The sequence below is a fragment of the Podarcis tiliguerta genome (assembly GCF_965153285.1).
Source record: "Podarcis tiliguerta genome assembly, chromosome: 8".
In the NCBI taxonomy this organism is placed as follows: Eukaryota; Metazoa; Chordata; class Lepidosauria; order Squamata; family Lacertidae; genus Podarcis; species Podarcis tiliguerta.
In genome coordinates, this window is record NC_139541.1 from 81148864 (window position 1) to 81171033 (window position 22170).

The 22170-nt window shown below is 49.3% G+C and overlaps 1 protein-coding gene across 4 annotated transcripts in view; it reads right to left on the reverse strand.

The window, feature by feature from the left end:
* ACTN4 (actinin alpha 4) overlaps window positions 1–22170 on the reverse strand; it is a 141776-nt gene that overhangs the window by 55494 nt on the left and 64112 nt on the right. For all 4 annotated transcript variants that reach the window (XM_083454983.1, XM_083454980.1, XM_083454982.1 and 1 more), the window contains exons 2-3: window positions 12718–12832; window positions 10458–10577 (exon numbers count right to left, since the gene is read on the reverse strand). In XM_083454983.1, coding sequence (XP_083311109.1) covers window positions 10458–10577; window positions 12718–12832 — 235 coding nt within the window. The remainder of the gene's footprint in view (window positions 1–10457; window positions 10578–12717; window positions 12833–22170) is intronic.

Sequence of the window (22170 nt, forward strand, 5' to 3'; positions counted from 1 at the left end):
ACTAAACCGCTAATCGCGCTAATAGGGTTGCTTCGCAAGACGAAAAAACCGCTAGACGAAGAGACTCGCGGAACGAATTAATTTCGTCTTGCGAGGCACCACTGTAGTGCTGATTATGTCAAGGTTGGCGGTTTGACCCCCAGGGTCTTTCCAACTCCATGATTTATGCTGAAAGTTCCCAGGCGAACACACAGAGCAGAAAGGACACACGTGCCAAGAAGTTGTGGCACTGTGATGCGTTCCCATTGCACACCCCTAGGGGTTTGGCGGTGTGTGTGTCCCGCAACACCCGCCGTTTGGAACGCCCTGCCTGCCGATACCAGGCAGGTACCACCAGTACATTGTACAGGATAGCCTGTTCAACTTGCAAAATGTTCGGAAACCAAGGCACGACATCTGATTGGCTGCAGGAAGCTCCTGCGGCCAATCGGAAGCCGCGTCGGACGTTCGGGTTCCGAAGAACGTTCGCAAACCGGAACACTCACTTCCAGGTTTGCGGCATTTGGGAGCCAAAGCGTTTGACTTGCAAGGCGTTCAGGATCCAAGGTACGACTGTACTCTTTTCTGCCGAAAACACCGGTGCCTGTTCAGATATGTTTCGATGTGTTTTAATCAGATTTTTAGCTTATCGTTTATTTTAATTAAGTCGCTGAGTTTAACAGTTTTTGCTGGTAATTTCATGGTTTCATACAATGAAACAATGTGGTGGGTTTTTTTTAAAAAAAAACCAAGCTGTATATACATTTTATGAAACAAATAAATTTGGGGCTCTACAAATAATATATATGGTTGAACACACTTGCCACTTTGAGGGGCAAGTCGGCCTTTCGTGTTTCTTCCATTTGCGAATTATTGCACCAATTGGTGTCACCTTCTCACCAAGCTGCTTGGCAATAGTCTTGTAGCCTTGTCCCGGTCTACAATCGTGTCCCTGACATCCTTGGACAGCTCTTTGGTTCTGGTCACGGCGGCTAGTTTGGAATCTGCTGGATTGATTGCTCCTGTCGACAGGTGTCTTTTGTACAGGTACTGTAACAAGCTGGGATTACAGGTAAGATCTCTCCCTTACAGCACCTTGTTACATACAGTGAAGATAGTGTACCAGGTAGCCTGACATTTGGCTGGTTGATAGGGGATCAAATACTTGTTTCACTCACTATACAGTGGTGCCTCGCAAGACGAAAAGAATCCGTTCCGCGAGTCTTTTCGTCTTGCGGTTTTTTCGTCTTGCGAAGCAAGCCCATTGGCGGATTAGCACTATTAGCGCTATTGACAGTTTAAGGGCTAAAAACGGCTTTTTAAGGTTTAAGGGATTAGCGGTTTTGCTGCTAAAATGCTTTTAGCAGCTTAGCGCTTCAGAAAAAGGGGTTTTGGAGCGGAAAAAAATTTCAAATTTTTTGTCATTTTTCGTCTTGCGAAGCAAGCCCATAGGGAAATTCGTCTTGCGAAGCGCCTCTGCAAACGGAAAACCCTTTCGTCTTGCGGGTTTTCCGTCTTGCGAGGCATTCGTCTTGCGGGGCACCACTGTAATGCACATCAATCTCTGACTTTTGTCTTCTGGGATTCTGGGGGCGTTTTCCTGTTGTTATTCTGTCTCTCACAGGTACGATAAACCTACCATTAAAATTATGGACTGGTCATTTCTTCGAGAGAGGGCAAACGGGCAAATTTAGCAGGGGATCAAATACTCCCCCCCCCTCACTGTATGGGCATAGAGATCAGCGTTTAGGAGGGCTGTCGCTCAGTGGTGCGTGTGCATTGCATTTCCCAGGTCTCAATCTCTTGCAAAGACTGCTGCCTGAATCCCTAGAGAGTCCTCTGATGTTATAGTAGCCCAGCTCCCATCAGCCTCAGGGGTAGGAGCCTAACAACATACAGGGAAGGATAAACGACTAACAGACTTTGAAAAGCTGGCATCACTGGGTCAATTTCATCAATTTTGTTGAATTAAACTAAATAGCTTTAATTGGATTTTGAACAATTGCACAATTAATTGTTACCTTTTTGAATTTTATTGTGCAAACTGCTATTCTGAATAATGCTTTTCACGGGGGGCACTGGGGATGAGTTCGTGGAACCAAGGGGGCTTTGAAGAGGAAAAGTCTGGGAACCCCCAACATAGACAACACTGATCTGGACGGGCTCATTGTTCAACTCTAAGTTCCTCCCTGTTCTGTGAATCTTAGTACAGCGGTACCTCGGTTTTCGAGCGTCTTGGAAGTCGAATGTTTCAGCTTCTGAATCCAGAAAACCTGGAAGTAACTGCTTCAGTTTTCGAACACTTTTCAGAAACCAAAAACGTGCCACGCGGCTTCCATATTGAGTTTTCTGGATGTAAACACATCTGGAAATGCATGCTTCGGTTTTTGAACGTTTCAGAAGCCGAACAGTCTTCCGGAATAGATTACATTTGAAAACCGAGGTTGCACTGTACAGTGGTACCTCGGGTTAAGTACTTAATTCGTTCCAGAGGTCCGTTCTTAACCTGAAGCACCACTACTGACGAAAGAAGAATGGAGGATGAAATTAATGGACTATGTAGAACTGGATAAATTAACAAGAAGGATTCGAAATCGGCGGGACCAGAAATTCTGGAAAGACTGGAGTAAATTTATGGATTATTTGAAAGGTATTTGTGAAGATCAGACGACATTTGTAGGTTTGCAAGAAGTTTTGTGAACGGTATTGTTGGAATTATTGCAAAAATGGATAAGGGGAAGGATGATTAGTTAAGATATTTAAAAGTAATATAAATTTAAGAAATGCATAAGAAGTGGTTAAAACGGTGGCTCATCAGAGGTGCTAATGGAAGTCCAAAATGACTGTATAAGTGACAAAGTTTTGTGGTACGTATTAAAACTTATATGTTAAAATTAATAAAAATTATTTTAAAAAATTAATAACCTGAAGCACCACTTTAGCTAATGGGGCCTCCTGCTGCCGTCGCACCACCACCATGCGATTTCTGTTCTCATCCTGAAGCAAAGTTCTTAACCCGATGTACTATTTCTGGGTTCTGTAACCTGAAGCATCTGTAACCTGAAGCGTCTGTAACCCGAAGTAGCGCTATACTGGTTTGCTTTTCAAAAGCAAGTTTCTAGGCCTTATGGTGCGAAATATACATTTGGTAGCACAGGGGCAATGTAGCCTGAGTTCTCTGAAGTCAGGCGGTGGGCTGATTAAAATTTCCAGCGGCTGCAGGCAGGGCCTTGGTGTTGTGTGTAGGTCCTGGCTGCTCCCAAAGGGGGAAACGGCTGCATAAATGATGCAAAGGAGCAGGAACTGCAGAATTATGCAAACAGAGAGCAACTGTGGAAAATCTGCTCCGTTTGCATGATTTGGGCGAGCTGCAGGTTTGCTGGGGCACAGAATTGTTTTGTGTTGCTGGAGCACAGGCTACAGACCGGCTTTGTATCCTTGAACCACCCAGGAAGCCTTTCTGGCTGGTCCACCATTGCAATCTGTGCCTTTTTTGCCTTCCGCCAGCAGACACAATGGAGGGGGAGACTCCTCCCCGCCCCAGCCACCGAGAAGATTAACAAGAGATGCTACAGGCCAAGCCAAGTGGCCGGCAGGAGTTGCTTGCGGTCCCTGGGAGAAGCAGAGCGCAGAATTCCCAATTCGGATTCTTTTATTTGCCATCAGGCTGCCCGGAAGCAAGAGTTAATTCCTTTGCTCTCTTAACCAGCACAAATCAAATCATGGCTAAGCTCATAATGGCCTATATATCTGCGACTTACTGTACCCTGCTTTTGACTGTATTGTGCTTATTTGTGGATTCTATGGGAAAAACCCTGAAAATATTCCTCCCCCCGGAAAAAATGGGGGAAAACTGCAAGCGTTAAAATTTGGTCCCCTAATCTTAACATGCTGAAGGACCAGGGGCGCAGCCTAGGAGTCATTTCGGACTCACAGCTGTCCATGGAGGTGCAGGTCAATTCTGTGTCCAGGGCAGCTGTCTATCAGCTCCATCTGGTATGCAGGCTGAAACCCTCCCTGCCCGCAGACCGTCTTGCCAGAGTGGTGCATGCTCTGGTCATCTCCCGCTTGGACTACTGCAATGCACTCTATGTGGGGCTGCCTTTGAAGGTGACCTGGAAACGGCAACTAATCCAGAATGCGGCAGCTAGACTGGTGACTGGGGGCGGCCGCTGAGACCACATAACACTGGCCTTGAAAGACCTACACTGGCTCCCAGTACGTTTCCGAGCACAATTCAAAGTGTTGGTGTTGACCTTTAAAGCCCCAAACGGCCTCGTCCCAGTAGACCTGAAGGAGCGTCTCCACCCCCATCGTTCTGCCCTGACGCTGAGGTCCAGCGCCGCGGGACTTCTAGCGGTTCCCTCATTGCACGAAGCAAAGCTACAGGGAACCAGTCAGAGGGCCTTCTCAGTAGTGGCGCCCGCCCTGTGGAACGCCCTCCCATCAGATGTCAAAGAGATAAACAACTACCTGACATTCAGAAAACATCTTAAGGCAGCCCTGTTTAGGGAAGTTTTTAATGTGTGACATCTTAGTGTATTTTTGGTCTTTGTGGAAGCCGACCAGAGTGGCTGGGGAAACCCAGCCAGATGGGCGGGGTACAAATAATAAATTATTATTATTATTATTATTATTATTATTATTATTATTATTATGCTAAAATTGTGCAAAAGATGAGCAACGTTCTGGATCTCCCCGGCAAGACACAGCAATCTCCCTCCAGCAGTTGCTGCAGGTGGAAAACCTGCAGCCCAAGCGCAGAATTTGCAAGCGCTCAGAAGTCGAAACAGCAAAGGAGGTGCTGAGCAGAGACGCCAAAGGGTGCTGATCTGGGGAGGGGTGTGTGAAGGAGCAGAGAGGGCGCCGGGCTTGATGAGCCTCCTTTTCTGTAACCGGAGAGGCCACACCCGATGCGCCAAGAGGGCACTTGTCTGAACATGCGCTGGTTTCAAGGACAGCTCCGTTTCCCAGGTTAGGTCCCCGAAGGCAGGGCAGGCGATGCCGGAGCGCTGGGGAAGCTCTGGAGAGCTGGATTCAGCTCGCCTGGTCTAGTGCTTCCAGAAAGGACACGATGGCATCGGAGAGAGATTTGCCACGGGTGCAAACCCTGAAGCAACCGTCCCCCTTGGATAAATAACTGGAGGCGGGTGGGGGGCCTTGCATCTGCAGCTGGCAAAGAAGAGCCTGAGGACACAAGCTAGCTGGATCAGATCAGGGGTCACTGGTGCTCACTGACCGCAGCACCCCCATTTAGGAGAAGCTGGGTGCCAAAGGGGCCAATTTTTAAAAATATTAAGGGTTTTTGCTCCGGGGAGCTGAATATTTTGGTTGAAAGAGGGTTGCCTGTTTCGGGGGAATTTTCTGCCTCAGTCTTTCTTCTGTAAAATGGGTATGTTGCAGCACTCAGCAGTTTCTTAAGAGATGTTTGACAGTGGGTCTGCCCCAGGAGGTTGTGGCCTCTCCTTCCTCGGAGGTTTTTAAGCAGAGGTTGGAGGGCCACCTGCCATGGACGCTTCAGCTGAGATCCCTGAGTTGCAAGGGGTTGGACTGGATGACCCTCAGGGTCCCTTGCAGCTCTACAATTCTACAATAGGATTAGGGTAATCTGGTCCAAGCCAACATTCAGACGGAAGCCAGCTAGAGTGCCTTCGGGGAGTTCAGAAAAAGATCATGAGGATGGATGGCCTTTCCAACTAATCTCCAGCTACCAGGACACTGTCCCCGAACAAGTAGCTTGCATTTCGTTTCAAAACTTTGGAAGAGTCTGCTGGATGAGGCCAATGGCCCATCAAGTCCAGCATCCTGATCTCGCAGTGGCTGACAGTGGGAAACCTGCATCAAAAGTTGAAACTGAAATACTTTATTGTCACTGGACCATAAAGAAGGCTGATTGCCGAAGAATTGATGCTTTTGAATTATGGTGCTGGAGGAGACTCTTGAGAGTCCCATGGACTGCAAGAAGATCAAACCTCTCCATCCTTAAGGAAATCAGCCCTGAGTGCTCACTGGAAGGACAGATCCTGAAGCTGAGGCTCCAATAGTTTGACCACCTCATGAGAAGACTCCCCGGAAAAGACCCTGATGTTGGGAAAGATGGAGGGCACAAGGAGAAGGGGACGACAGAGGACGAGATGGTGGGACAGTGTTCTCAAAGCTACCAGCATGAGTTTGAGCAAACTGCGGGAGGCAGTGGAAGACAGGAGTGCCTGGCGTGCCCTGGTCCAGGGGGCGACAAAGAGTCGGACACAACTAAACGACTAAACAACAACAGCATTGTCACTTGTACAACTTGTATACAGTGAGATTACACGAGCACCCTCCACTCAGCTCTCTTAGTCTTATTTCCCCTTGTTTACTGACGCACACACACCAAACCCAAAAGTCAGTTGCCCTGTTGTTATCTTTTCATTCAGCAACCTAACAGCCCATGGATAGAAGCTGTTCTTTACCCTGTTGGTGCGACTAATCATGCTTCTATATCTTCTGCCCGAGGGCAGGAGATCAAGAAAGTGCCGGCCAGGGTGGGAATCATTGTGCTGGGAATGTGTTCAAAAATTGTGCTGATCAACTAGCAGGGGTCCTGATGAGGATTTTCACATCTCCCTGCAAACGGCTTGTGTTCCATCATGCTTAAAAGCAGATAATATTGTCCCAGTTCCAAAGAAAACGGCAATTACCTGCCTGAATGACTACAGACCTATTGAATTAACATCTTTAATGATGAAATGCTTGAAAAGACTGGTCCTTCAACAACTTAGAACCTGCTTTCCCCCAGACTTTGATAATCATCAGTTTGCCTATAGAAGAAATAGGTCCGGTAAAAAAAATAAGAGTCCCATGGACTGAAAGAAGATCAAACCTCACCATTCTGAAGGAAATCAGCCCTGAGTGCTCACTGGAAGGACAGATCCTGAAGCTGAGGCTCCAATACTTTGGCCACCTCATGAGAAGAGAAGACTCCCTGGAAATGACCCTGATGTTGGGAAAGATGGAGGGCACAAGGAGAAGGGGACGACAGAGGACGAGATGGCTGGACAGTGTTCTCGAAGATACCAGTTTGACCAAACTGCAGGAGGCAGTGGAAGACAGGAGTGCCTGGCGTGCTCCGGTCCAGGGGGTCACGAAGAGTCGGACACGACAACAACAACAAAATAGAGAAATAAATAGAGAAACATAGTTCTCTGGTTTCTCTAGATGACTTGTTGCAAGATGAAGGGCGGTAGCTGTTGCATCAAGCAGAATTCAAGCCCTTCCCCTCTTGCTGTTTCCACCAACTGGGGTTCAGAAGCATTACAGATAGAGAATAGCCATCCTGGCTAGCAGCCATTGACAAGTCTTATCCTCTTCACCAGTATTTACCAAACTTGGGTCTTTGGGACTACAACTCCCATCATCCCTAGCTAGCAAGACCAGTGCTCAGCGATGTTGGGAATTGTAGTCCAAAAAAACAGCTGGAGACCCAGGTTTGGGAAACTCTGCTCTACCAAACAGGGTGCAAAGGAGGGGCACAGAGGGGGTGTGGCCAAGGAGGGGTGTGGCCTCTGGAGAGTCCCACGGGCCAGAGGCAGAGCGGTCTCGAGGGCTGCACTCAGACCCCACACTCGAGATTCCCCAACCCCTGATATAGTTGTAAGAGCGGCTGACAGGTTTGTTGTCTCTCATCCGTTTTTAATTTTAAAAAAGTAAGAAGAGCCTGGGACGTGGGTGGCGCTGTGGGTTAAACCACAGAGCCTAGGACTTGCCGATCAGAAGGTCAGCAGTTCGAATCCCCCCTACGGGGTGAGCTCCCGTTGCTCGGTCCCTGCTCCTGCCAACCTAGCAGTTTGCAAGCACACCAGTGCAAGTAGATAAATAGTTACTGCTCCGGCGGGAAGGTAAACAGCGTTTCTGTGCGCTGCTCTGGTTCGCCAGAAGCGGCTCAGTCATGCTGGCCACATGACCCGGAAGCTGTACGCCGGCTCCCTCGGCCAATAAAGCGAGATGAGCGCCGCAACCCCAGAGTCGGTCACGACTGGACCTATTGGTCAGGGGTCCCTTTAAAGCACGTCAAAGTGCAAGTAGATAAATAGGTACCGCTCCGGCGGGAAGGTAAACGGCGTTTCTGTGTGCTGCTCTAAATCACAACTGGGCCGCACGCAGTGTGTGAAAATCCACTAGGACCTTGTGTCTGGCTGTGATCTGTAAGACACCCCGGCACTGTTTGAGGAGAGGTCTTTTTCCTAGTGCAAGCCACATCCAGGGCAGGGAGCCCGCAAGGAAGAAGGAACTGCAGAGCTGAGGGTGGGTGGGGTGAAAAAAAAAACCCAGCGGCAAAGAATTTGGGGGATTTTTGTTTGCTTGTTTCAAAGCGTGTAACGTATTTATTGCCAGCGTATAAATCTGGCAAGGCTCAAAGGAATATCGGTCACAGAAGCTCAGAACAATAACGGCAAGTATTTGGATGGGGGGGGGGGTTGCATCACTGGATGCAATTAAGTTCAGAAGAGCCAGCCGTGTGCTCCCAGCTGACCAGCTGCAGGAAAATGAATTTTGCCCTGGGCAAATGGCTCCATGGCTGCCCTGATGGCTCTCTCTCTCTCTCTCTCTGTGTGTGTGTGTGTGTGTGTGTGTGTGTGTGTATGTGCACATTGCTCTTTCCAGCTCCCAAATTACTTTTCAAATTGCCTTGACGATATCTGCAGACACAGAGAGCAGGGAGATTGGAGGATCCTGTTCTCTTTCCAGAGAGCTTGTTCGGGACCTGCAGCTGCAGCCAATCAGACTTACATGCACCGTGGAAGATTACACTAAAGCAAGATAGGAAATTATTTTTGTACGCAGTAACAGCAGCGAGAATATTGTTAGCCCAGAAATGGAAACAAGAAGAACTACCAAAAATGGAAGAATGGAGAATGAAAATGATGGACTTTGCTGAACTGGATAGAATGACAGGAAGAATTAGGAATCGACGAGATCAGAGATTTATTGAAGAATGGGAAAAATTCTCAGAATATATGCATAATTTAAGTGAAAAACAAATAACGTTTGTAACGCTCAGAGAAGCTTTGTAAAGTTAAAGTTAAAGTTAAAGTTAAAATTATGGATTGAAAGCAGATTTAATTTAAGAAGTAGATATGAACCAAGAAATGTGTGGAAAATTGAGAAGGGAAGGAGTACCAACCAAGTTGAGGGAAGTCAAAAATGAGAGAATGGTTTTATAAATTGTTTGAATTGTATTAATTTGTCTTATTTGTAAACTGAATAAAAATTATATATATATAAAAAAAGGAAGATTACACTAAAGCTGCTCTGTTTAAGGGTTACACACACTAAGGAAATGCACCGCAGGCTCTGTGGGCACAGAATTCTACTCTGTGAATTGTATAAATTGGGACATTGTCCACTATCTCTGCATCACGCGTTCCGGTTTCGCGAGTCACAGGGAAGGGCCAGGAGGGCACAGGGCACAGGAAACGTTACTCAGCAGCTCCTCTCGACTTCCGAGATTCCAACAGAAGTGGCCTGCACATTTTTAAGCGTTTCGGAAGATAAGAAGGCTCAGGCCCCAAAAGCCCACATGGTCCAGCCTCCTGTTCCCACAATGGTCAAACCAGGTGCCTATGAAAAGTCTGCAAAGCAGGATCTGAGCGCGACAGCCCTTTCCCAACCTGCAGTCCGTCTCCACCTGTATTCCAGCAGATGGAAATCTCTTTAGTTTAGCCTGGAGAAGAGGAGGTGAAGGGGTGATATGATAGCCATGTTCAAATATATAAAAGGATGTCACCTAGAGGAGGGAGAAAGGTTGTTTTCTGCTGCTCCAGAGAAGCGGACACGGAGCAATGGATCCAAACTACAAGAAGGAAGATTCCACCTAAACATTAGGATGGTGGTACTTAATTGTAATTAATTACCGTATTTTTTGTTCTATAAGACTCACTTTTTCCCTCCTAAAAAGTAAGGGGAAATGTTTGTGCGTCTTATGGAGCGAATGCAGGCTGCGCAGCTATCCCAGAAGCCAGAACAGCAAGAGGGATCACTGCTTTCGCTGGGCAGCGATCCCTCTTGCTGTTCTGGCTTCTGGGATTCAGAATATTTTTTTTCTTGTTTTCCTCCTCCAAAAACTAGGTGCGTCTTGTGGTTTGGTGCGTCTTATAGAGCAAAAAATACGGTATATTCTTAAGGCATTATGCTGTAAGTGGCATTATGCTGTACTGTATGTCCCCCCCCTTTTTCTGTTTTTTTTCCCTTCAGTTTTATCTTTTGTTTGTTTTTGTTACTGGTAATTCTTTTGTATTATGCTTATTTACTGAAAATAATAAATATTATTTGGGGGGGGAGATGTTTTTAGAAAGTACAAGAGAGGAGGGTCCCTGCCCCGAGAGGCCTCCAATCACAGACAACTCACAATAAAGAGCTTGCGGCGTTTTGTAAAACGGGCACGACGTTATCGCCGGGAGAGGCTTGAAAGAACAGCACCCCGACCCATGTAATCTCACCTTCAGCTCCTATGGAAACCAGCTTGACTCCTTTGCTTGCGATGAAATCGAGAGCTTTGTTCACGTTGTTGATCTTATGTACCCTCATCTTTCCTCTCTCCGGTTTCGGTAACCGCTCCCCTGGGGAAGCAGAACGAAGAGAGGGGCTGGTTGGTTGGTTGAAGGAGCAGATCGGATTGAAAGAAAAGCACAAAAATGAGCTTCCTTTTCGCATCAGCAAGACACAAAGGAAGTCTGTGGATTTTGCAGGACAAACACCTTTCTTGTCCAAAGAGGAACAGATTTTTTTTCCTTTTCTTTTGGTTTCCTAAGTTACTCCAGGTTGAATTCTCTTTAGCAGTCATCCGTCTCTCCAAAGGGAGAAGAAGCTGACATTTGGGTCAGATTTCCCTATTCAAGCACCAGGCAAAAATCTTGAACCAACGGGGGAGGGGGGGCCTGTCGAGAGGGAGCTAGTGCGAATGGGTCAAAAGGGGGTTAACAAGGCGCCAGATGGCCCATCAGCCTTCAGCCACCCCAAAAATCAGTTTAAACCCAAACTGTGAAATTATTCAGATTCAGGATAACAAGGTTTGCACGGCTAATTCAGAGTTAAGAACTGGACAGTGTAAGAAAGAGTAGACTATGCCTTGTCTATTTGTTCTCCCCACCTCCCGCTCCCCATTTCTTTGTGGTATCAGACACCAGTCGAAAGCCACGTTCTTCCAACCAGCCCCCTGGAAAAGCAACTGACTTGTGAATTATAAGGATTGCGAGCTCCCCAAGGACATGCTCTATGGCAGGCTATATAGGCAAACTTGGTCCTCCAGACGTTTTGGGACTACAACTCCCATCATCCCTTACCACTGGTCCTGTTAGCTAGGGATGATGGGAATTGTAGTCCCAAAACATCTGGAAGGCCAGGTTTGCCTCTGCCTGCTCTACGGGGAGCCGCCTTCAGGCAAAATGCCTGTTGGCAGAGCAGCTGTGCGCTACAAAGATGTCTGCAAACATGACACGACAGCTGGCAACATCAGCCTTGCCCTTGCAGACGACGGCAGTGCCTGGAGACAGGCAAGACAGGTTGTGTATCCACAGCAGCGACCAGAGGAGGAATAACCAGAATGAGCACAGAGAGAAGAAACGGCAAGGTGTGTCTGCAGCAGCACAAGAAGGATGCCTTCCTCTGCCCCGGCTGCAACAAAACATGTCTCTCCCACATCGGTCTCTGCAGTGCCAGCAGGAGCTGTAATCCCCCAGTGGTCTGACTTCACCCACAAAGGTGCGCCAGTCCCTTGTCTCCTGAGACAGACGGATGCCAACAACAAACAGGCTGTGGGGGCCACTGCTATGATCCCAGGGCAGATGCGTCACCTCCCACCATCTTAGGACATGGGTAGGCAAACTACGGCCCAGGGGCCGGATCCGGCCCAATCGCCTTCTCAATCCGGCCCACGGACGCTCGGGGAATCAGCGTGTTTTTACATGAGTAGAATGTGTCCTTTTACAGTGGTGCCCCGCAAGACGAATGCCTCGCAAGACGGAAAACCCGCTAGACGAAAGGGTTTTCCGTTTTGGAGGTGCTTCGCAGGACGAATTTGCTATGGGCTTGCTTCGCTAGACGAAAATGCCTTGCGATTCCTGGGGGGTTTTTTTCCGCTCCCCACCCCCTTTTTCCCAAGCCCCTAAGCCGCTTATCAGCTGTTCGCTAAGCCGCTTATCAGCTGATCTAAGCCGCTAATAGCCTTTTAGCAGCTAATCCGCTAATCCCTTAAACCTTTAATAGCCACTAATAGCCTTTTAGCAGCTAATCCGCTAATCCCTTAAGCCTTTAATAGCCGCTAATAGCCGCTAATAGCGCTAATCCGCTAATGGGCTTGCTTCGAAAGACGAAAAAAAACCGCAAGACGAAGAGACTCGCGGAACGGATTCTTTTCGTCTTGCGAGGCACCACTGTATTTAAAATGCATCTCTGGGTTATTTGTGGGGCCTGCCTGGAGTTTTTACATGAGCGGAATGTGTGCTTTTATTTAAAATGCATCTCTGGGTTATTTGCGGGGCCTAGGAATTCGTTCATTCCCCCTCCCCCCAAAAAAAATATATAGTCTGGCCCCCCACAAGGTCTGAGGGACAGTGGACCGGCCCCTGCTGAAAAAGTTTGCTGACCCCTGTCTTAGGATGGTCGAGGATGACTGCTCAAAATCAAACTTGCCGCAGAGCTAAAAGGCGGTCCTGAAAAGTGCCAATCAACAGTCCCTGCAGGTCCCAGTCTGATCCTCACCTGAAATGACCTCCAGCAGCAACATGAGCTTCAGGCCATCACGGAAATCTTCGTCGATGTTCTCAATCTGCGTGCCGGCTTTCCGCAGGTGAGAATTGCACCATGCTGTGAAAGTCTGGGTGGGAGAAAAAGAGGAAAGGTAAGGCTCTGGAATAATAATAATTATTATGAATTTTTTATACCCCGCCCATTTAGCTGGGTTTCCCCAGCCACTCTGGGCGGCTTCCAACAGAATATTAAAATACAATAATCTTTTAAACACTAAAAGCTTCCCTAAACAGGGCTGCCTTCAGATGTCTTATGGACCCTTATAGACGCAAAAGCACTGCAGACTGGTACTGTGGCAGCCCCTCTGGCTCCTTCAAGGCAATATGAGATCCAAGACAAACACGGGCTAACTTGGTTTTTTTGGCTCAGGAGGGAGACACACAGGGAGGTTCAACTGAGCCGCAAAAGGACCAAAACTTGAATGAGAAAGAAAATTCTGATGGGGAGGGAGAAGGAGCTGGTAGATATCACATCATGATTTGTGATATATTGCCAGGTCGAAAAATCATGAAAATGATGTCACAATATGGATTTCATACGCCAACGCTAAACAGGTGAATGTTTGCACCCAGGCAATCCAAATGCTTCGCCCAGAAAGGCTGGATTTTGCAATTAGTATGAAATACGGACGCTGAACTATTTTGTATGGCTCAATCCGCCATATTTAGCTACGGCAAATTATTTGTTCTGGTTCTGACAAGGGGGAGGGGGAGGAGAGGCAGAAGACACCGAAAAGCCAAGGGAAGTATTTAATAATAATAATAAAAATAATAATAATAATAAAAATAATAATAATTTTATTTATAGCCTGCCCTCCCCAGCCAAAGCCAGGCTCAGAGCCATCTCTTCAGGTTGCAGGAGGTATTGCCCACAAATCTTTGCCACCATGTGGACTAGAAGCTTGTTTTTCAAAAGAAAGGAGAGATACATGGGAAGGTCATATACTCCTGTATGTACAACTACACCATATGCTCCTTTGGAGTGAGCCAGGGTGGTGTAGTGGTTAAGAGCGGTGGACTCGTAATCTGGGGAACCGGGTTCGCTTCCCCGCTCCTCCACATGCAGCTGCTGAGTGACCTTGGGCCAGTCACACTTCTCTGAAGTCTCTCAGCCCCACTCACCTCACAGAGTGTTTGTTGTGGGGGAGGAAGGGAAAGGAGAATTGTTAGCCGCTTTGAGACTCCTTCGGGTAGTGATAAAGCGGGATATCAAATCCACACTCCTCCTACTCCTCCTCCTTTGGAGTCACACACATTCCAGTCCGTAACAAACCCGGGAAGCAAATTATCCCTGCCATGAGGAATCTTCCCCTCATCGCCACCTCTCCCACTTCCTCTCTCACACACTTTAGATGTGTGCAACTTTATGGACCAAGAGGGAGCAAATGGATAAGGGGAAGCTGAACCAGCATTATCAACTGCGGGGAGCTGCTGAGCCAAAGCGGTCCCTCGACACCGTGCAGAGACAAGCAACCCCAAAGCACTTGCTAGCTTGCTAATCGGCCCTGCTTTCTAAAAACCCAGCTTGGATGCATCATCAAGGAATCTCCAATGGTGGGAGGCATCAGTGAGGAATTTGTGATGGCCTGGGACTCAGGCTCAGACTGAGAGACTCAGTCTGCACCAGATCCTTTGCCTTGGGCCATCACCTGAACCAAGTCTGGGGCCTGATCCTGAAGAGCCCTAGTCTGCACAGGTTCCCCTGCAACAAACACCAGCTGGGCCGAGTCGGGGGCCTGAGCCTGCCCTGGCTCCAGATGTGGGGATTACCTTGTTGCCTTCAGCTGGGCCATCACTTACAGCTGTTCCACTACCAGTTGGGTCAGGGTAGGCTGAGACAGCCCCTGGGTCTAGAAACCCACCGACAGTCTCCCGAGCTGCAGAGACTCAGGTCTGAGAGAAGGAGAGACCTGAGTGTCCAGAGACCTTAACGTGTCCAGAGGAGGGCAACCAAAATGGTCAAAGGCCTGGAAACGATGCCTTATGAGGAACGGCTAAGGGAGCTGGGCATGTTTAGCCTGGAGAAGAGGAGGTTAAGGGGTGATATGATAGCCATGTTCAAATATATAAAAGGATGTCACATAGAGGAGGGAGAAAGGTTGTTTTCTGCTGCTCCAGAGAAGCGGACACGGAGCAATGGATCCAAACTTCAAGAAAGAAGATTCCACCTAAACATTAGGAAGAACTTCCTGACAGTAAGAGTTGTTGGACAGTGGAATTTGCTGCCAAGGAGTGTGGTGGAGTCTCCTTCTTTGGAGATCTTTAAGCAGAGGCTTGACAACCATATGTCAGGAGTGCTCTGATGGTGTTTCCTGCTTGGCAGGGGGTTGGACTCGATGGCCCCGGTGGTCTCTTCCAACTCTATGATTCTATGATTCTATGAGTACTCGCAGGAGGAGTGCTCGCCTTCAGGCTGGGGTATCAGGACCGGCCGTTACCCCAACAAAGATAAAAGGCTGTCGGACTCTGCCCCAGGTTGCGGGAGCAACACTGCTGTATGCCAGAGTTCCTGTACCTGTCCTTGCCTGGTTTCCTGCCTCGTGTCCTGCCTTGGCCCTGTCGCACTGACTCCTAGAGGAACCTTCGGATTCTGGACTGGTCCTGGACCGTGTTTCCCCCAGGCCCAGCACAGAATTGCAGCTCACCACTAAATGCAAGAGAACCCCCCCCCCCCCAAATCTGATGCAAATGCACTCTCTCCTTCAAACCCCTGCACAAATCATGCATGCTCCAACCAGGTATGTCAACCTGCCTCCGTCTTACTGATATCACAGTGCCAAGGTATCGGGAACAAAGCGGGATACGCTTTGAATGATCGCCTCTTCTGGATGCTGCCAGTAGTGTGTGGCAGGGGGAAGACTCGCTGGCTCACTCAAACTGACACACGCCACCCTCTGAACGCTGCGGCCATCATTTGGAGAGCAGGTGCTCCCCTTGCTGGCATCAGCAGGCGGGGGAAAGGAAATCCCGCTTCCACGCAGCTGAGAGGAGGGTGGCAGGTAGGAGAAGCGATTTCTGGGTCACAGAGGGGCTGGTGTGCATGTGTGTGCATATGCACACGAGGCAAAGCTTCGAAGCTTTGGAAATGCCTGCGCCCATGTCAATTCAAGGAGAGCACACTGACCGCAGGTACGCGGTCCAGAGGTTTTGTTACCACGGACCCCTCGCTGTTCAGCCCCGCTTAGTCCAGGGGACAAGCGCATGGGATCTACAAGGCTTCCTGTACATGCATGCGTAGGGGGGGCTGGGTTCAGTGTGGTGTAGTGGTTAAGAGCAGTAGTCTCGTAATCTGGGGAACCGGGTTCGCGTCTCCGCTCCTCCACATGCAGCTGCTGGGTGACCTTGGGCTAGTCACACTTTTTTGAAGTCTCTCAGCCCCACTCACCTCACAGGGTGTTTGTTGTGGGGGAAGAAGGGAAAGGAGAATGTGAGCTGCTTTGAGACTCCTTAAAGGGAGTGAAAGGCGGGATATCAAATCCAAACTCTTCTTCTTCTTCTTCTTCTTCTTCTTCTTCTTCTTCTTCTGCTGCTGCTGCTGCTGCACATGGCGCACTGGTGTGGTTAACAAGGGAGCTGCGAGGGGGGGGCGCCCGGCGTGGCCCTGGCGTGAGCTTCCCAAGGTTCCTTTGCGAAAAGGAAGCAAGTCAGTGGGGCTCTGGGCGATTCCGATATTGCATGCGCAGGCTTGCTCAGGAGCCGTCCGTGTCGCCAAGCTTGTCTTCCGAAAGGGGACACCCGGCAATAGTTTGGGGTTGTGGGAGATGACTAAGGGACATGTCTCAAATTATGCACAATGTGGGGAAAGCAAGAAGAAAGCAGAAGTTTCTGTGTTACACACTCTATCCAAGGAAACTTACGGGCTATAGATTTCAGAGAGGCCAAAAGGAAGGGCTTCTTCACGCCACAGAATCTGCGGAAATCACCACCGACTGAGATGTGGCAAAAGCCACGGCTGGGATGACACTAAAACGGGTTTCGAATGAGTCACAGAGGAGAGGTCCAGCAATAGCTACTACCCAAGATGGTTAGAGTGAACCTCCTTGTTCAGAGTGTACGCCCCCCCCCCCCCCCGTGAATATGAGTTGCCAGTGATGGTTTTTGCCTTCCACAATTGTTGATGATGGGTTTTCTGGAGGCATCTGATTGGCTACTTGTGGGAAAAGGACCTGTGATCTGATCCAATAGGACTGAAGTTCTTATGACAAACGCTCCGGTCCGAGAATATGGATTCTATGGAATTCAAATTTCACAAAAGAAATAAAACCAAGCAATAAAATTATTTCCTTTTTTAAAAAAAAAAACCATACAGCATCTAGGAACGGGGCATTACAATTACTTCAACCGGCAGAAAAATAATTAAGTCAGTGTTTCTCAAACTTGGGTCTCCACCTGTTGCTGGACTACAACTTCCATCATCCCTGACCACTGGTCCTGCTAGCTAGGAATGATGGGAGTTGTAGTCCAAGAACAGCCGGAGAACCAAGTTTGAGAAACACTGCATTAAGTGGTCCACCAAGACCCTCTGCAATTTTCAAGCAGCCCCTTTGGGGGTGGGGGTGGGGGGGACAAGTTTGGGAACAACTGGCCTGCAGTAAATTTTTGCCTGCCACAGGCGACTGCAGCTGTTTGCAAGCCTTTGTTGTTGTTTAGTCGTTCAGTCGTGTCCAACTCTTCATGACCGCATGGACCAGAGCACACCAGGCACTCCTGTCTTCCACTGCCACCCGCAGTTTGGTCAGACTCATGTTTGTAGCTTCGAGAACACTGTCCTCTGTCGTCCCCTTCTCCTTGTGCCCTCCATCTTTCCCAGCATCAGGGTCTTTTCCAGGGAGTCTTCTCTTCTCATGAGGTGGCCAAAGTATTGGAGCCTCAGCTTCACGATCTGTCCTTCCAGTGAGCCCTCAGGGCTGATTTCCCTAAGAATGGAGAGGTTTGACCTTCTTGCAGTCCATGGGACTCTCAAGAGTCTCCTCCAGCACCATAATTCAAAAGCGTCAATTCTTCGACGATCAGCCTTCTTTATGGTCCAGCTCTCACTTCCATACATCACTACTGGGAAAACCATAGCTTTAACTAGACGGGCCTTTGTTGGCAAGGTGATGTCTCTACTTTTTAAAATGCTGTTGCAAGCCTTACCTTAAGCAAACCCCCACCCTTTGCAATAAAACAAGACAGTGCAGACCTATGATCTCCCTCTGTTGTAATGCTCACTCCCCCCCCCTTGAAGATGCTGCAATACTGTTCAAGCCACCCCCAGCCCCACTTGCCCTTTCAAATTGCGAATAAATCCACACCCGTATGGACCGCAGGTGCGGCTGCTGCTACTATTAATACTTTTCTGGAACGAGCAACATTGCATTCCTGTTACTCAGAAGCAGGGAGCTTTGAGCCATGAATAGGGCCTGTCACTCCGCATCAAGCAACCTCTGCAACACCCCAGCTCCAAACAGGCCCCCCACCCCACCCTACACATATATCCTGGCTGGGGGGCACTGACGCTACCTGATGAGCACCAAAAGAACGGCAAGCCGGAGAGCTTCCGGCAGCGCAAAGCTTGTTTTGACAACTGTTACTAACCCCATTCATTCAGAAACTCGAGAGGCAGCGGCTGATGAATTGAGCAGCAACGCCACACACAAGCTATGGGAGGGAGCGCCAATATGGCTGGGCTAAGGCAGACAAGGAGCCGGGCATGCTGGCTTTGAGAGCGCCAGGAGATGTTGCGCCACCACCCACCCCCTCACCATCTGACGGATGTATCCCACTTGAAGTGGAAACTGACTCAAGTGCTCTCTGGCAAAGGAGAGGCCAGCAGCCTGGCAGAAGGTCCCTCTCTACTCTGCAAGAGGGGAGGAAGACGAGGAGGCGGCTCAGGTGAGAGCTCAGCTGCAGCCGAAAGGGATGGGCATCGGAAAGAATCTGGAAGGGGCAATTGGGTGGCGGAAACGCTCCTCTGCTCTTCTCAAGGCCGGCAGCGGACCCAATGCATACGGGGCAGAAGAGCAAGAGGGGCGAGCCAGAAGAAAAAGAAGAAGAAGAGGAGTTTGGATTTGATACCCCGCTTTATCACTACCCGAAGGGGTCTCAAAGCGGCTAACAATCTCCTTTTCCCTTCCTCCCCCACAACAAACCCTCTGTGAGGTGAGTGGGGCTGAGAGACTTCAGAGAAGTGTGACTGGCCCAAGGTCACCCAGCAGCTGCATGTGGAGGAGCGGGGAATCGAACCTGGTTCACCAGATTACGAGTCCACCGCTCTTAACCACTACACCACGCTGGCTGAGCATCTGCTTTGCATGCCAGAAGGTCCCAGGTTCCAATCCTGGGCGTCTGCAGGTAGGAAAGAACCTTGCTTGGAAACCCTGGGCAGCTGCTGCCAGTCAGTGCAGGGAATGCTGAACTAGATGGACCCAATGGACTGGCTCAGTGTAAGGACAGCTCCGGATGAGTCGTGTTGGGCTGGCTCTTTCTGTAGCAAGGGTTTGGCTGGCGTGGCACTGCTTGCTGGCATGGTGCTGCAGATTCTAAGGCAGCAAGGCCTCACCCGCTGGGCCAGTTGCTTATTTATTCCGTCGATATCGTGCCACCTTTATCTTCCAAGGGTCTCAAGACGGCGTACGTGGCTCTCCTCCTCCCCATTTCATCCTTGCAACAACCCTGGATGGAGGCTGGGTGATTGAGTCACCCAGTGAGCTTAATGGCTGAGTGGGGGATTCGAACCCGCGTCTCCCAGGTCCTACTCCGACATTCTAACCATTACGCCACACCAGCTCTCACTAGCGGCAGAGGTGCCGTCTAATGGCCTTCAGGTGGTGGGATGGCTGGGCAGCCTGATTTGGGGTGGGTCGCAGCAAAAGTGCTACCACCAGGCAAACCTACGACAAGAGATTAAGAGCGTGTCCCCAAAAGCATGTTTGAGTTAGAAGTGGGTCTTGGGTCTGAAAAGGCTGACAATTTGTTGTTGTTGTTTAGTCGTGTCCGAATCTTCGTGACCCCCTGGACCAGAGCACGCCAGGCACTTCTGTCTTCCACTGGTCAAACTCATGCCGGTAGCTTCAAGAACACTGTCCAACCATCTCGTCCTCCGTTGTCCCCTTCTCCTTCTGCCCTCCATCTTTCCCAGCATCAGGGTCTTTTCCAGGGAGTCTTCTCTTCTCATGAGGTAGCCAAAGTATTGGAGCCTCAGCTTCAGGATCTGTCCTTCCAGTGAGCACTCGGGGCCGATTTCCTTAAGAATGGAGAGGTTTGATCTTCTTGCAGTCCATGGGACTCTCAAGAAGATCAAACCTATCCATTCTTAAGGAAACTGGTTGACAATACCTGGCCTAAAAGGCAGGGGTGATGCTCTCTCCCCCCCCCCCACAAGGTGCTACTGGGGCAGTCCCTGGGGCCAAGACAAGCCCCCTACCATACACAACTGGCGGCCCTCCCAGGAGGGGGCACCACTACAAGTCTGCCACCCAGACAGGGCAAAGGGCTCTGTTGCTTTGGTTGGTTTTCTGGGAATGTGACAGAGGCCATGCTGTCTGCTGAGAAGGCTGCACGCAGCTCAGCCGTCGTTCTGCTTAACGTATTTGCAAAAGAACAAAGTTCAAGTCACTTCTCTGCCCCGAACCTCCTAGCCGACCTCCAGCAAGTCATCGCCGGTCCCCCGCCAGCAATGTGTAGGATGGCACAGCCTACTGTGCAAAGCGCTGTGAGGATGCATGAAGCGCTTTGAACTCCTGAGATGCACTATAAACGCCATGCATTATTACAGTATTGCACAAGCATTGTTGCAAACGGCCCCTAGCTCTTTCAGATGGCAAATAAATTGCAGAATTAAAAATAATTACATCCGTCAAAGAGAACTCTTTTTTTTTTTTAATTCCCAGGAGCAGAGGTAGGAAAGATGAGCTGGCCCGGGGCAGGAGGGCTGGGCCTTGCAGCCTCGCCCCTTTACCACTGCGGGCGCGTTCATTCCCACGCTCCGAGGAGACCCCACCCTGGTGGCCCGAAGGGGGCTGGGAACCAGAGAACGGCCCACGTCACGCTGCAAGAGCCCCCTTCTCCCTCTGCCGGGTGGCACCAGGAAGCCCAGCTGGGTGAATGAACAGGCCGTATTCTGTGTTGTCTCACTTCCAAACCGCCCCCCCCCCAAACGAATCGGCCAATCTGGGCAGGCTCCGGTGAGCTAAGCAACCAGGAATGTCGCTTTTGACAGCTTCTAATGAACCATTCATCTGACAAGGAGGGGTGGCGGAGAAAGGCTCTGAAAAACAAGAACAAGGGGATCTAAAGCTGCCTCTTTCTTTTAACAGCTCCTAAAGTAACCTCAGAGATCTTCCCGCTCGGGCTGGCGTCAAAACTTCAGACAATTTTCGGAAGAAGTGTGCAGTGCTTGCTCGTGACCACCCCTCGCTGTGACGGGCGTGTTGAAAAGCAGCCTTATTGTCAGGAAGCTTCGATTCCACCTCGACAGGAAGAAAAGTTACCCTTGCACAAGGAATGAATAAAGCTTTGCGTCCAGGGGAGAAAACAAAAAAAAGGGGGGGGAAAGGGGTGAAAACCTTTTAGCTGCATTCTTAAACGTAATGTTTGACATTAAAAGGGCCCAAGTTTGGGGACACTTTGTCTCTATGTGCTGAGCTAACTCTGGGTAAATATTTTGCTCGGAAAGGGACTAAGAGATGCATGTTTGGAAAAATTAAAAAGAAGGGGCTTTACTGATCCACACCAGATGTAAAGGAACAACACACACACACACCCCAACACCATCGGAACAGAAGGAAAAAGCACAGAGTGTCTGTTGCTCCTTTTACCTTTTGACATCGCCTTCCCCCTGCAAATTCAGCTCACTCAAATACAGTGGTGCCTCGCAAGACAAAATTAATTCGTTCTGCGAGTTTTTTCGTCTTGCGAAGCACCGCTGTGTATTGACGGTTTCCCATAGGAATGCATTGGCGGTTTTTAAAAAAAGGTGCAAGACGTTTCGTCTTGCGAAGCAAGCCCATAGGGAAATCCGTCTTGCGAAGCAACTCAGAAAACGAAAAACTCTTTTGTCTTGCGAGTTTTTCGTCTTCCGAGGTACCACTGTATAATCGGTAAGGAGGAGCAGGATTAATAGTGCACCAACATGTTGCCCCCCCCCCCAAAAGGAGGCATCACCCCCACTTTCCTTTCACACCTGCCAAAGACAAGGCTACAATTCATCTTCTGCACCTACAACGGGAGGATTCTCTCGGCAAATCAATGCTCATTGTGGGAAAGAGCATTTTCGTCTTTACGGATTGGAGTGAAGAAAGCTTTCTTAGGCTCCATAGCTACAGACGCAGCCACCCAATCCCAAAATATTAAGACCCATACAGAAAACAGCATGCCGACACACAGAACTGTACTGAAGGTACGTCAAAGGCCATCTAGTCCAAAC